This window comes from Corvus cornix, chromosome 10 (genome assembly GCF_000738735.6).
Source record: "Corvus cornix cornix isolate S_Up_H32 chromosome 10, ASM73873v5, whole genome shotgun sequence".
NCBI lineage: Eukaryota > Metazoa > Chordata > Aves > Passeriformes > Corvidae > Corvus > Corvus cornix.
Window position 1 is genome coordinate 13,604,100 of NC_046340.1, and position 14,743 is coordinate 13,618,842.

Genomic DNA, 14,743 nt, shown 5'->3' on the forward strand with positions numbered 1-14,743 from the left:
TCATGTATAGAAAATGTAGTTTAAACTTTTTTATTAAAATGTTTTGTTCTTTTCAACTTCTTTAATTTGTAAGCCAAAAAAAAGCTTAATACTATGCTGAAAACCAAGTGTCTGAGCACCGTGATAGATGGTTTGGTGTGGACTGGCACATATATTAAAAGCATGAAATATAAATCAGGGGCTTTTACTATTAGAAGTTGTTCAATTTTTGTAATTTCTGTGTGTTTTAGGAAGGACCCATGAAAGTGAAAAGTAGTGGTTTAATACAAGTCCCTTGCTAAGGTGTAAAATTTTACTGTTATGTGTAATAGGTGCTATAGGAAAAAAATACGTATTTCAAGAATCTCCTTCAAATCAAAAAGAAAAAAGACCTTATCTGTTTCATAAAGAAAATGAAGCACTTGCTCTGCACTAGATGTAGCATGTTTTTTCTTTTTCTTTTTTTTTTTTTCTTGTTCTTCACCTGTTGACATATAAAAAATACTCTTCAGTTGAAAAGCTTACAACATTTTCATAGAGAGCTTTTGGTAAAAAAAATTGCAACCGTACTTAAAAATTTTTTCTATCCATAAAGTTCTATCTTCTCTTTCATTTTAGAGCCATGCTGCAGAACCCCCCAAAAATCAAAATACGTAATCTCCACTAAAAATAAAGCTGCAAAAATACTTAGGTAGAGATAATAGCACAAATGTAAATGATACCTTTTTTTTTTTTTTAATTAATGTGTAATTAAGCAAACATCTTCATTCACTGTAGCCTTTTCATTTAGATTTCAGGGAATGCAACAGTACTGAAATAATTTTTAATAGAAGTTTGATACCATCTTTGTGCTTACCGAGTAAAATAGATTTGCATGATTTCCACTGTTTTCAGTTCACCTACAAGTATAGAAATAAATTAGTTATTTTCTAAATGTACTGTAGAATTATTTTAATATAGATGGGAATACAGTAACAGTCAGTTATCACCAAAATAAATAATTTTTGAAAAAATACCGGTGATATTTTATTTTATATCACCTATTACTGCTACTTCATGTAAGAACAGATTTGTGAATATATTCACTTTATTGTTTTATTTTGTGCATTTTATTGGTTGATTTAATATACCTGTCTATGTACAAGTATTTTTTATTATTGAATAAGTATTTGTTTTTCTCATCATAGGCTGAGATTGAGCCCTTCTCCAAGGTGGGGAAGCTGCATCTTTTACGGTAGATTTCTACAACGCCTATTTAAAAAGGACAAAAAAAAAGTCAGGAGATACAAGTATTTTGCATACGTATAGTGCTTTCTGATTAGCTTGTTGGTGAACTAGCTTATACTGGGATTTTTTTTTTTGAGAAAATACTTTTTTCCTTGAGAATTTTGAGGGTTTAAGAAGCTTTTTATAAACATGTTGCTGATGGGCGCATGTGTATAGATGAACAAATACACACAGGTGTGAGAATAGCTGTGTATATTTGGGGATTTTTTAGTGTAGCAAATGCCTGCCTGGCAGCCGTCACTCTCGACGTTGGAGCAGAGCAAAACATGTTAATAATCCTGCGTGATGCTCAGATGACACGACAGCATGCCTTGCTGTGGCTGTTATGCAATAAATAATGTACTTAGGCTTCTAACATCCATGTAAAATGTTTTCAGTTTGTAAATTTGGAGCAACCAGGTGCTAAGATTCAATTTTGCTTTTATTAGTATTGGGCCAGATAGTACACAGGGAGGAAGGTACAATTAAAGCTGTTCTGTACCATATGCTGCCCACAGCAACTTACACAAGGTCAAAGCTAACATTTGTGAGTCAGGACAAATATAAGATCATCTGGAAAATCTCTAGGGGTACACGGCTGTGGACATTGAATAAAGAGAGGTAGTAAACACTGGTCAGCTGGATTTTTATTTTCTTTCTGTTTCTTGCCCTTTTCTTTCCCCTCCCCATGCCACTAAAAAACGATGAGTTACAATTCATCAGCCCAAGAGAGTTTTCTCTGCTCCACTCCATTGGGTTGAACTGCCAATCTGCTGAGCAGTGGTCCCCTGCCAGAAGGGTGTCTTGTCTGCAACAAGCTTTATTAATGCTTTAAAGTGAAGGTTATGTCCATTTCCTTGGGTAAATGGCAGCAGGGAGGGATGGGCTCAGGTGCTGTATGGGGCAGATCTATATTTCTCAAAACGTGCGCACCAAAGAGGAACACGCCCCATTTGCTCAGTGCCTGGGCTCCCATTATCATGTGCATGTCTGTAGAAATACAGTAGTCTGTGCTGGAGGTGCAGAACCAGAGAGTGAGTTCAGAGGAGAGAGGGACAAATGAAAAAGATGGCCTGTATCCACTACTGCATGTGCCTGTGGGCAGTGCTGGTGCTGGGGATTCCTCCCACAGCTCGAGTAGCCTTCTGAAATACCGGGAACAGGTTAAGAAATAGGCGGAGCAGTTTCAACTGTTCTGGTTTTTGTTTCCTGAAAATCTGAATTTAATCAGGAATTTTTGAAGACGTAGTTGCATGTGTCCCTTAGTGACAGCATGATTTGAAGAGTGTGGTGAAGAGATTTTGCTTAGCAAATAAAATATAAAAGGAATCTTCAAGCAGTATATAAATATGTATTTCTTTCTAATGTTGTTTTTGCTGCCTTACCTTCTTTTTCCTCCCCTCTCTAGTTCACACTACAATAAAAATTAAAACTACTAATAATAATAATAAAAAAACAAACGAGGCCAAAAGGTTTCTATATACAGAATTTGAGATTTTTGCAGTTTGCCTTTCACTTTTTAACATGGTTTTAAAGTAGTCATTCCCTAGGGAAGAAGCTAGGAAGTACTTGTGCTATGTATCATTACAGTGGGATTCTGCATTTCAAAAATATCCAAATAGGCATGTATAGCATGCCTAAACTGCATAAACATTTATTTAAGACGGAATTCAGTTCATCTACTTTAAGAAGTTTGAATTTTATACCATCCTTTAAAAAGTATGGTTTGATTTGCAGACAGGACTGTTCTCTTAAAGGAGTCTTTTATTTTCATTCTGGATGGTGAGAATAGTTTTTTAAGTACACAAACCTTTACTCCTGGTATTGGAAACAAAAGTATGGTTGAGGATATGGTTATACTGACTTTGTATACTAGGGCTCTTTGTTTCATCATCTTGCTTAAATACCAGTTAAACAAGAATTTAGACTGGATCTTGGGTTTGGTTGGGGTTTTTTTGAAAGCTTCTGTCTTGCTGTAAAGAGGAGTATGGAAAATTGTAGTTAATATTCTACGTTCCTGAAGTCTTAGTATCTGATTTTGTCAAAAATACAATAAACATGAAAACAAGTTCTTTTCCTAGAACTGCTTTTCAGCAAAATTAGCTTTAGCTACAAAACCTGCAGACAATACACTGTAAAGTTTTGCCACATGTACAAATCATTCATCACTGCGCACTTGCATGACTGATGCTGATGGAATGCAGATAGGCTACTTAGCAAAGTTTACAAGCTCCAGAATAGGTTATTCATCTTTACTGGTTTCAAAAAACTGTGTCTCAAGCAGCTTGACAAATATTTTCCTGAACTTCCAAGAATTGCTAATAACTATGCTTAAATGAGTAACATAGCTCATAATTTCATAAACCGTGTGTGTGATGGGAGCCTTGGTCTTGAGATAGCATGAGCTTATTGGAAGTAAGTTTGGTTGCTCCACTGCTATTTTTTTAATCTGCTTTTAACATTAATATTAAACATTGATAAATATTTAAGAATTTGAAACAGGAAAATTGCCTGAGAGGATGGATGCCAACAGGAGGACTCCAAGTGTTATATTTATTAAATGCATTTATGGAATGAGACTTGGAACTTTTACTTAGCATAAAATTTGGTAGACCCAGATCTTCAAATTATTGTTGATGTTATTGGCGCGTGTATTGGTAAACAGAAGCAACAGTGAGTAATACTTGAAATGTTTTAGATATATTGGATCCATATAACTTTCACAGTAGTGTTCATTACCTGCGTTAATCCCCAAGGCAGATTTCTGAACTGGGATGATGCTTTTGTTTTGATTAAACCTTATGTCGCACAGCTAATGTCTCCTCAGCTCTGTTCTGAAGTCTGCCCCCACCACTACCTCTCATAAAGAAATCTGAGTTGTCATCCTGCCTTTCCTGCTGGAGAAACATAAGCCAATTCAGGGTGCAGGAGAGACTGATGTGGGTCTCTGACTTGATGTCCTCTGCAGCTCGTTTGTCCTACTTGCCTCAGCAGAGGCTATCAACCCTTCAGGAGCACCGCAGCCAGCATTAGGATTGATGTATATGTTAGCACAGCTCCAAAAAAGTCAAGTCCAAGACTCGATAAGTCATGTAAAAAAACTGGGTTTGGCTTGTGTTTATCGGAAGGGAATTTCCCATTCATGATGGGAGAGTGTTTTGCTTGTCAGCATGGAGACACGGTCGGTGCCTTTGGGCACAGTGCTTTTGAAGGGATTAAAGATGGGCTCCTCTTCTACCTGCTGGAGACAGCCCTCTTCAAGGAGACTGCAAACAGGCTGACCTTTTAACAGTATTCCTTCCTTGTCTTAGTGGGAATGTCAGCCAGGAAAAACTGGTTTGATGCCTCCTGGATGTCAGTGTTATCAGTTTAATAGCTAAAAGAGGCCGTCTTGAGCAGCCACGTCATATTTTTTACTCCCTAACTCAGCTGTTGCAGAAAAGAAAGCTCTTTAAGTAGGACACAGAGTCCTACTGGGGAGCCACTGCACAGCCATGCCAGCAGCCACAGGGGTATGTTTGGCTGGGTAAGGGTCCCAGTGCCTGTGGGCCTTTCAGAGTGAACAGACCACTTGCACTGATGCATTGCTTCCCAACTTAAAAATAAAATTTCATCCTTTTTGTCAGCTTTCTTATTTGAAACCTTTGTATTTTGCATCTCATAAACTTTGGGTAATTTTAGTAAAATTTCTCCTTTGCTTTTAAATTTTGTTTGTAGTAATGCAACATAAAAATTATGATTAGATCATTAACCAGAAAAAACCCGGCGCTCATCTGCAGGTGATCAGATGACATCAGAGGCCTGGTTTTAATTTGTGGGTAGTTCTGATTGTAACTAAAAGAGACTCACTCCTTTTGTGGAATTGGCTGGCTATTTCCCCACATCTGGAGTTAATGAAGTCTTTGAGACCACATCAGTTGTGTTTTGCCGCAAGAACCCTTTGATCTGAAAAATCTAGACTGGCACAAGTGCAGCTTCATAACATTGCAGCTATGTTTTTGCAAGCTATAGTTAAGATACCAAAACAAGCAGAAACTATATGAAGTTATGTGTTTGTGCTAGGACTTTCATGTAGCTGTTTGGAAGGGCCTCTTTTACGTTTATATAATTCATAACATTTTTATTATATTAATGGCTTGTACATATGTATCTGTAAATTACGCATTTGTAGGAGTTTTTGAGCTTAATTCCGCTTTTGAGATAGTGTTTAATCAGTTTTTATAAATCACCCAGTTACGTAAAATGTTAAAATTTCAGTCTGAAGCTTGTATTTACAAATCTCATCGATAACGTTGCAGTTTAAGAGAAGTATATTCGTCGCTGTAGGTGACTTGGCATTAATCAGTGTGCATCTCCATGGCAGTGCTAAATGTCATAAAGCTTTGTTTCCACTGCTGTCCTGTGACAGTGATAGATTATCCATCAGCTATAGCATATGCTGTGTTATTCTGCACAACAGAGAACTTGTAAATTAAGCCCAGTTTTACCTAATATGTTTGCAGTCTTATGAGTGCGACTATTTACAATTTGACAGTGACATTTCTGTTAAAATACGTCTCAGGCATGGAATATACATGCATTCATCATATAGAGTAAATACATATGTACTGCGAACATTGCTCAGAATGTATTGTCATTCTGTCACTCAGGTCTGGTAAGCATCTCTATTTTACATTTATTCCATAAACTGAAAAACTTTGAGTAAAATACTGAGCAGAAGCTTTCCGAAAAGCTTTCTTTCCTAAAAAAATTTCGTTTGTTTTCAATAAAAACCAATGGTAAACAAGCATGTAACTTAAAAGTTCTGAGCTTTCCACTTGACTCCTAACCAGGTGTCTGTTTACCTGCTGCCCTTTTCATTACGTGGCTCATCCCGACAGCTGTGCCCTGGCTCCATGCCCTGTGCCCTTGTCCCGTTTCCACCATTGTGGGATTGGAGAGCTTTTGCTGAAATGGTGTTGCTGTAGAGCGAGGCCGAGAGCAGTGCCTGGGTGTGGGTGATGTCAGAGCGCGCTGGCTCAGGCACATCCCGGCCATTTGTTCCACAGCAGCAGGGCTGCAAAAGCGATCGGCAGCGGGAGGAGGGGGATTGGGATGCAAATGGAGCGGGACTTGCCCACTTCACTATCCTCAATGTCCCTATCAGAACAGTCACCCTCCGGGAGGACAATGGTTCTTTTTTTAGGGGAACTTAGGCTTTTTTGTTGGCTGGCTTGGTTTTCCTGGCCCTTCTCTTGCTTGGTAAACAACATCTCAGAAAGAGCAAGGCAGAGTTTTGAAAGCCGTAGAAACATGCATGTGCCTGTATGTGCATAGGAGGGGATCAAAATAATCACTTGTGAATGTTAGGGCATAGTGCACTTTTTAAGTTGCATTATATAAGCTTTAAAGTTGTGAAATTATTCTTCATATATGTATTTATGAAGTTATCTGTATCTAACAACTTAGATAAACAGATAAAAATACCACATTTTTGACTTCATGGCAAAAAGATGCTCCAGTATCACTGTAACATTGTTATATTTTTTGCTGCCATATATGTTGATTTGCTTTTTATTTAATTTATCTTGTAACATACCCTAATCATTGCGATATTCGGTATAGAACAACTAACTATGGGTAGAGTCCTTGACTCCGTGAATTCTGGGCCTCGTTCATTTTACTTAACTTATTCCTGAATACACTTTATATTTCTTCTTAGAGTTGCTGCAGTGAAAGGCTTTGAGTCATTATCTTTATTTGGCATCTTACATTTTTAACTTTAAAAGAAAATTTGTTGCTTGCGAGTTGAGAATGGGCATTCCACTGGCATGTTAACACCGAAAAAACAGTAACACTGCTTTTCTTTAATGCTAGGCCAGTGTGAAAATTATGTGCTCACTGCTGCAGTTTTAAGATTATTCCTGAAGACTTGCATGCATGTATTTCTGATGACTCTCCAAAGGCGTGCGAGTTTCTGAATGGATGATACAACGGTTGCATTAAAACCTTCCATTTGTCACTGGATGTTCTTTTTCTTTCTGATTGTTGGGATGCCAGCTAATTAAATATTCAAACAGGCATACAGTTGTTTTAAAATAAAATTTGTTTGGGGCCCAGTTGTTTTATCTTGCTTTTTATCTTAAGCAACAAGTCTGTGCGAGTCGTGCACTTGGAAAGCAAAATCAGCATTCAGGCTTTTATCAGGCCACCTGGCTGAGTTGGCACACCAGAAAGTGTGTTGTTAGGATCATTCTACTGTAGTTCCTCTGTACTGTGGCAACTTGCTAAAAAGCAAATAAAACAAGGGCAACAAATGCTGCGGCTTGCTACACTGTTCTTTTTTTATTTGTGCTTTCTCTCTGTATCTGTATGCTGTTGTGGTTTTTTTAATGCACGACACCCAGTTATTGCTAACCTGCTTTTATTGCTCTCCAATATGTAGGTGTATGCACCATCCCCAAGTTCTGATGATTTCAACAGAGAATCTCCAAGTTACCCATCTCCTAAGCCACCAAGCAGTATGTTTGCTAGCACTTTCTTTATGCAAGGTGGGTAAAATGTCACTTGTCCTTTAGGCAGAAATCTGCAGTCAGACACTGTTTTACTGGGTCAGTGAAGAGGTGTAAAGGGAGCATATTGTGCTAGAGCCTATGGTTAAGTTTTATATACTTTTAAAAGTTAGATGAAGGGAACTGACTGTTGATGTAAAGTTTTTCTCATGACATTAATTGCTGACTGAAATTTAAAGGGATTACACACCAGGCCAGATGGACAGAATTCCCATCCTTTGATTTGTAGGGGCTTCAGAGCAGCACACTGGAGTGATAGAGAAAAATGACGTGGGGGCTTATTGACTCTTCTGGAATTTGACTGTACAACATCAGCTAACAGTCTTATGTTCTCAAACGCTTGTATATCCAGCATGCCAGAAAAAAGGGGGTTGCACTGAAAAAAACAAGAGCAGAATCCATTTCCTCAGCCTCACGTCACACAATTAGCTCGTGCTGCAGTCTGGTGAGGGTTTGGAGCACATTGAGAGCTCAGTGTCTCAGTGCGGGAATTCACAGAGCACTTCAGTTTGTGCTACAGAAGGGAAACTGCACTGACACACAGGCTAAGGCTTATGTAATGTAGTCATTTCAGCTACTTAAATCTGCTATTTTGAAATGTTGTTATATTTTTGTGGTGCTAGGGTATCTTAGTCTATGAATTGCTTGTTTTAGGTAAATAGATGTTTTGCAGTGCATGTTTATGATGAGTTCTGTTTGGCCAAACTTCTTACCCCTCCACCTCCTTTTTTATTACTTCTTTCAGTCTGGACTTTTTATCAACACTCTTGATTTAAGTCTGGCCTTACTGAAGGTCTGTGTAATTAGCAGAAGTGCTTGGTATTTTCTCAGCTGTGGTTGGATTATATTTCAGCTATAAAGCCTCTGTTGTTTCTTTGTGGGGTTTTTTTGGTTTTTTTTTAATAAATATAGCAACAGTGTGGTGGCATGAAAATAGAAGATGCAGTATAAACTGGTCACCATTTCCCTGCTGATGTTAGTCTCAGTAGCTGAATTCTGTATTTGTTTAAAATAATCTTGTAAAGGAACGGAGAAATCAGTATTCTTCTTTAAATGTATTTTTCTTGTTTTCTTCTCTATTGAAAAAATACTAAAAAAAAAGATGGGACCCACAATTCTTCTGACCTCTGGAGTTCATCCAATGGCATGAGCCAGCCTGGCTATGGTGGGATGCTTGGAGGCTCGTCTTCCCACATGTCCCAGTCCAGCAGTTACGGCAGCCTGCACACACATGACCGTTTGGTAAGACTCAGCACACATTGATCTGTTTATAGTCATGTATGGAGATCTAACTTAGGAGAATTAACTTCTCATTTGTTGCTCATGTATGTCAGTTAAAAACCCAGTTGTTAGAAATCACAAACTTTATGTATTAGATTTATGTCCTTTTAGTTATGTCTGTTGTATAAATAAAAATCTGTGGCTGTGTAGTGGTCTGTCAGAGGATGGATGAGTCCCTTTATTCTGTAATAAAGAGCTGGGTATTATATATTTGATATCTTAAAATATCGACATTTATTTAAGAACTACTTAAATGTCTTGTGTCTGCTTCTCTTCTCTCCAGAGCTATCCCCCGCATTCAGTCTCACCTTCAGATATAAATGCCAGTCTTCCTCCAATGTCCAGCTTCCATCGTGGCAGTACCAGCAGTTCACCTTATGTAGCTGCCTCACACACTCCACCTGTCAATGGATCAGATAATATTCTGGGTAAAAAGTTCTTCCTGCTTTTTTTTTTCATTTTACAAGAAAATGGAATTTAGAGCTGCATGACGCACAAAATTAGTAAGATTAATTTACGGCATGCTTGTAGATCAGGAAAAATTCACCACTGTGGTATTTCTGTCCCCAGTTTGGCTAAGATGAGGCATATTGGTTTTCAGTCAGCTTAAGACTTACTGGTTTATTTGCTTTCACAGTCAAGCCTATGCTCAGGGGCTGGATCCATCTGACTTAATGGCAGCTGTCCTTCTGTAGTTCAGTATATGCACATGTCCATATAGGTAGTTCTGGTGCTGAAGTTTTCAGAGCTGTTGTGTCACCAAAGCACTGCTCCAGAGAAAGGCAGGAAGGCTGTTTCTTTGGGGAGGTTGATAAAGTGCATCGTAAATTCCTATCTTAACTGTTTTAGAGATTACAGAGTAGCCAGGATGGTGGCTGGTTCAGTCTCCTCTGTGCTCACCTAGGAAGCAAGAAATACAGGGTGATCATCTGTTCCTTGCACATATTTGCTCGTCTTAAGATACAGCTGTAGAAATTAAATGCTTGTAGATGCCCCTTGTTGGTTCAATAGGATTTGCACTTAGCTTCATTTTAAGGAAGTGGAATTGAGTTAGGGTGAGTATGTTAGCTTTGGTTTGGGAGCATGTTTTACACCCAGATGTTTAAACAGAACCCAGAATTTGCATGGTAAGTTCAGGCTGGAAAATCCAAGTTTGTCACAAACTTGGAAACAGTGTGTGTTGCATTATTTGGATTTCTGATGTGAATGGCTTACATTCACATTCAATATGTTTTTTGGCTTTAGAGGTTAATAATTGGAGAAAGAAGATTTGCTTTTAAAGGGTCTGTCTCCTACAGCAAAGCAGATATTTCAGGGGATTCAGTTGCTCTCTGTGTTTCCAGTTGGCAGGGCTTCAGACTTCCTCTTGGCTTAATGGTGTGTGGAGCAAAAGGGCACGCAAAGCTACTGACATGCAGCTGAGAGCAGGGGTGACAGCTTGGTGCATCAGAGCTTCTCAGGGACTTTTTAAACTCAAGATGAGAGTACAGCACAGGGAATTAGAGCAGGGGGAGCGAGGAGGCACCTAAGGAACTATTCTGTGAATTTGGCTTTAAGAATTAATTAAACATGCAGCACTTTGTGGATAGCAGTTTAGAAATAAGCTGCAATAATGTAATTTTCTGATTATGATTTTTCTCTTCACATTTCATTAAAGTTAGACTATGATCCTAGAAAATAGTTTTGTCTTCTAGCTGCTTTCACTTGTTGGTCCTTAAGTTATCACAGTGATACTGTGTTTGCCTTTTAAGAGGACAGCATCTAAATGTAAATCTAATTGTTATAATTAAATTTTTAGGTCTAATGAGAACTGATTCTATTGACACTGACTTCCTCAGAAAATCCATTTAAAAAGTGGTTGCTCAACTCTGTGTGATGAATAAAATAATAAAAGTAAATAAAATTTCAGCTTTAAAAATAAGTGTTGGGTTTACTTTCCACATTACAGGAAACAGAGGAAATGGTGCTGGAAGCTCACAGACAGGTGATGCACTTGGAAAGGCATTGGCATCTGTAAGTAGCAGTTAGAATATTCAGATCTGAAACACATATTTTAATCTGTTACGTGTCATTCATTTTATAATATCAAATCAGGAATTTTCACATATGAAGTCAAAACAATGAACTATGATGCAATTTCCTATACTACAAAAGTGTCTTTTTAAATGCAAGTGAAAAATACTTTTATTTGGAGAAGACTCATTCTGACTTCCTTTTTCTTCAGGTGATCAAAAGATTTAAGGCAGGTCTGGTTTAAAAAGCTGGTTAGACAAAGTAAAAGATAATCATAAAAAGTTAAAGGTTTGATTTTTTTTTTTTCTGTAGTGTTTTAGGTAAAGTCAAATATTTTTAACATTAGTCTTAGAGCAGATCCTGCCTTCTCAGTGGCCTTATAAAACTGAGAGGTTTTGAATGCTGTGTTGTATAGCTATAATTTATGGAACAGCCTTTAGAATGTTGTATACACATACATTTAAACTTTTAACTCCTGTTGGAATGATGTAAAACATGGCAAGTATCTTCAATCTGCTGTAAGCTCTGTTTCCATGTGCATGCATACAGTAATTATTTTTTTATTGGTACTATCAGATGTACATTTATAAAAGAGTAATTGATACACTGCAGCAGAAATTTCAGAGTTGGGAATGGTGGCTGGGGAAGCACTTAGTATTTCTTGTGTGGAGCAAACTTTGAAGCCCTAAATGACCATCCCTGTGTTGGGTTCTGCATCCCTCACCTCATACTAGAGAATGGAAATGTGCATATTCATGCAGATCCCGTTACCCTTGCATCCCTCAGAGAGTCCTATGTTAAAAGATTACCAGATCTGATAATGTCTGTAATGTCCATATTGGGGAGGAGAACTCTGACCTACTGGCTTTGAGGAGAAAAATATCCCTGTTGCTTTTAGGGATTCAGCAAGTAGATAACAATTCAGGAGTCCAGAGGGCAGTTAATGCTCTCTTTTGGTCTGTTTGAGACCTGTCAGAAAAGAACTTGGGATCATTTTGCCTCCTAGAAATAGCAATGCTCACATACTCCAGGCTGTTCATTGCTCTGCAGATGTATTTGGGTGTCTGCTGTTCTGCAGCCGGAACAAAACTTCATTGTTAAGTCTGACACGCTGGCCAGTTAGACCTGTGGGACTTTGTGACATTTTCCACTGCTCTCCTTCTCTAAATGATTTTCTTATCCTTTCAGGTATTTTTGTCCAAGTCACTAGCTGAGAAAGCCAGGCTGATGTTTTGGGGAAAAACTAAATATATTGCGAGTGGAAGTCAGGGCAGAAATGTTTAATCTAACTGGTGGGTGGGCTCTGGTTGTCATAGAAACTTGTTTCTGTCATCCTGTGTTGTTGCTTGGCAGGAGCAGCCAGGTCATTCCATAAATCATTTCTGTCATAGCTGATGGTGATGCATTCCATCTGCTCTATCAGTGCATGCCATAGTCTGCACACTTCAAATCCCTCGCCTCATCCATCTGCTTCCCCCGCACCCCGCACCACGCGCACCCAGCACACTCCTTGCGCTCAGCGAGAGCACGGCTCATGGCTGGGCGAGGAGGGAGGTGGGCTCTCCTGCAGGTGAAGCTGACACACATGAATTTTGACAGCTAGGAAATCAAGAATATTTTTCTGTTTGAACGAAGTTACATTTAAATACTGCGATTGTCGTGCCTGGTTTTTTTTCCCCCCTAAGATGACACTATATTCCTTTCTGTTTGGTTTTTAAATGCTGCCGCTGCAACTGTTGAGAGGAATTTCTAGTTCTAAAATTCTGTTGATGTATGTCTCACAATAGGCCTTTCATCTGCGAAACATCAGAGGATACGACATTTGTTCTTCAGTTTAGGTATTAAAGACCATACAGAGTAGTATGTGATTAAACATGTAAGGCCAGATAATACATTTGCAAAGGTTCTTTTATTTTAGGTTTAAGCCTGGATAATTGTGGTCTTAATCTCAGGGTAGGCAAGAAAGAGAATTGTACATGAAAGTATTTACACAAAGTTCCCAAAGCCCTGTGGATTATGCATTAGTTTGGATAATGAACTAGTATAGATAGAAAGAAAAGAAAATCTGGGTATTCGTGCCATTTCTAATGTGTTTCCCTGAACATTTGCCAAACAATAACCCTTTAAGATTGTGCCCATGGAGGGTTATATGGCAGGAGAAACATCTGGTTTATTTCATTGCCTAATGCCAAATCAAAACACTTGGTCTTTAATTTAGAGGAGATCAAACAGGAGGACTGTTTAACTTTGTTGATTATATCAGACCTCTTTGTGATAACTTATGTTTTGATTCCTACCTCAGCACTAGGGTAAAGGCCTTTGTACCGTCTCGGTAGTTAAATAGCCACTGGTCCCTTCACAAAAGAAAAGAAAATGTAGGGAAGTTGACTTCTAAAAGTAATTCATGAATTAAGTTTCTTTGTTGCTTTAGACTCAATAACATTAACATAACAAAGCCTAACTGAAATGTACACTGTAGTGTTTAAAAAATTGGACTAACAGCTCCGAGGTTTGGCTCTGCAGGCTCTCAATTGTGCAGCTTTTGTCTAAGAGCCTTTTCATTAGACCCTGGCATATTGGCACCCCACTGATTGGAATGGACCATGACTGATAGGAGGAGGAGTCTCATTTGTTGCAGTAAAATGAGTCATGTTACCGTTTAAGCCTGGCAGAAGGTGTCAGGGTTGTTCATCATTGGTCATTTAACAGCGCAGCAGCCAGGGACTTCGTGCAGAATGAATTGTGACCTCGTGTTTTAGTGGGGGCTTTGCTGTACTGTAGATTTTCCCTTTTATAAAATACAGCAAAATAAAGTTGGCAGGTAGACCTGTGGAAAACAAGCAGTTTCAAAGAAAACTTTGTGGCCTCTGACTTTATTTTAATTTTCTGTATGTTATCCCTCTGAAACTCTCTACAGTTCTTACACTGACACCCAAGATTTATTTTTATGCTGATGTACAATGCATGAATTTCCTCCGGTAGTATGAGGTAGTTTGTTCTAAATATATTTTCTTTCTAGCATGTATGAAAAGGAGGAAGCATTTCCATTAGGGAACTGATGGTCTTTTCTAATGGAAAAGTATGATAGACCAGGAAGGAGCATGTGGTCTATTGGGTCCTGGTTTTGTTGGTTCAGAAAATACAATATGCAACTTAATGAAGTTATTGACGGCTAAATGCTGAAATGTCGAATTGTCTGTGTGAAGAGACATCAACCACACTGCCAGTGAAGATTTTTTTAACTGCCATCTGATGACTAACAAATCCTGGTCTCTGCTCAAGTAAAACAGGTTTGAACTGATGACCTATAAAAATATGTTCTGAAGTCCATAGTCAGTCTCTAAATCTATTCAATTCCCTTTATAAAATGAATTTTCCCAGTGTCTTGAGATTTTAATTTTTAATTAAAGCTTTAAGCATTATGTCTTCTCTTTTTATCAATAGTTTTTATAATTTCATTAATAGCAAGGAAAGAATTGTTGTAAGTTGAAGTTTAGTATCTCAAGAGGCCAGCTGATACTGAAATAAGAGAAACATGTTAAGTGCTGCAATACATTGCAAGAGGAACAAAATTTCAAGTGTTTTTTGCTTGGTAGGTACCAATAATAAGAGAGCCTGAATGCTTTCTTGGTATTTTGTGAAGGATTAATTTT

The 14,743-nt window shown here is 38.2% G+C and overlaps 1 protein-coding gene across 8 annotated transcripts in view; it reads left to right on the top strand.

Annotated features, from left to right (window-relative positions):
• Positions 1-14,743, top strand: part of TCF12 (transcription factor 12) — a 160,705-nt gene that overhangs the window by 122,939 nt on the left and 23,023 nt on the right. For all 8 annotated transcript variants that reach the window (XM_039557362.1, XM_039557364.1, XM_039557360.1 and 5 more), the window contains 4 exons: positions 7,670-7,775; positions 8,899-9,038; positions 9,361-9,505; positions 11,026-11,090. In XM_039557362.1, the coding sequence (XP_039413296.1) occupies positions 7,670-7,775; positions 8,899-9,038; positions 9,361-9,505; positions 11,026-11,090 (456 nt within the window). The remainder of the gene's footprint in view (positions 1-7,669; positions 7,776-8,898; positions 9,039-9,360; positions 9,506-11,025; positions 11,091-14,743) is intronic.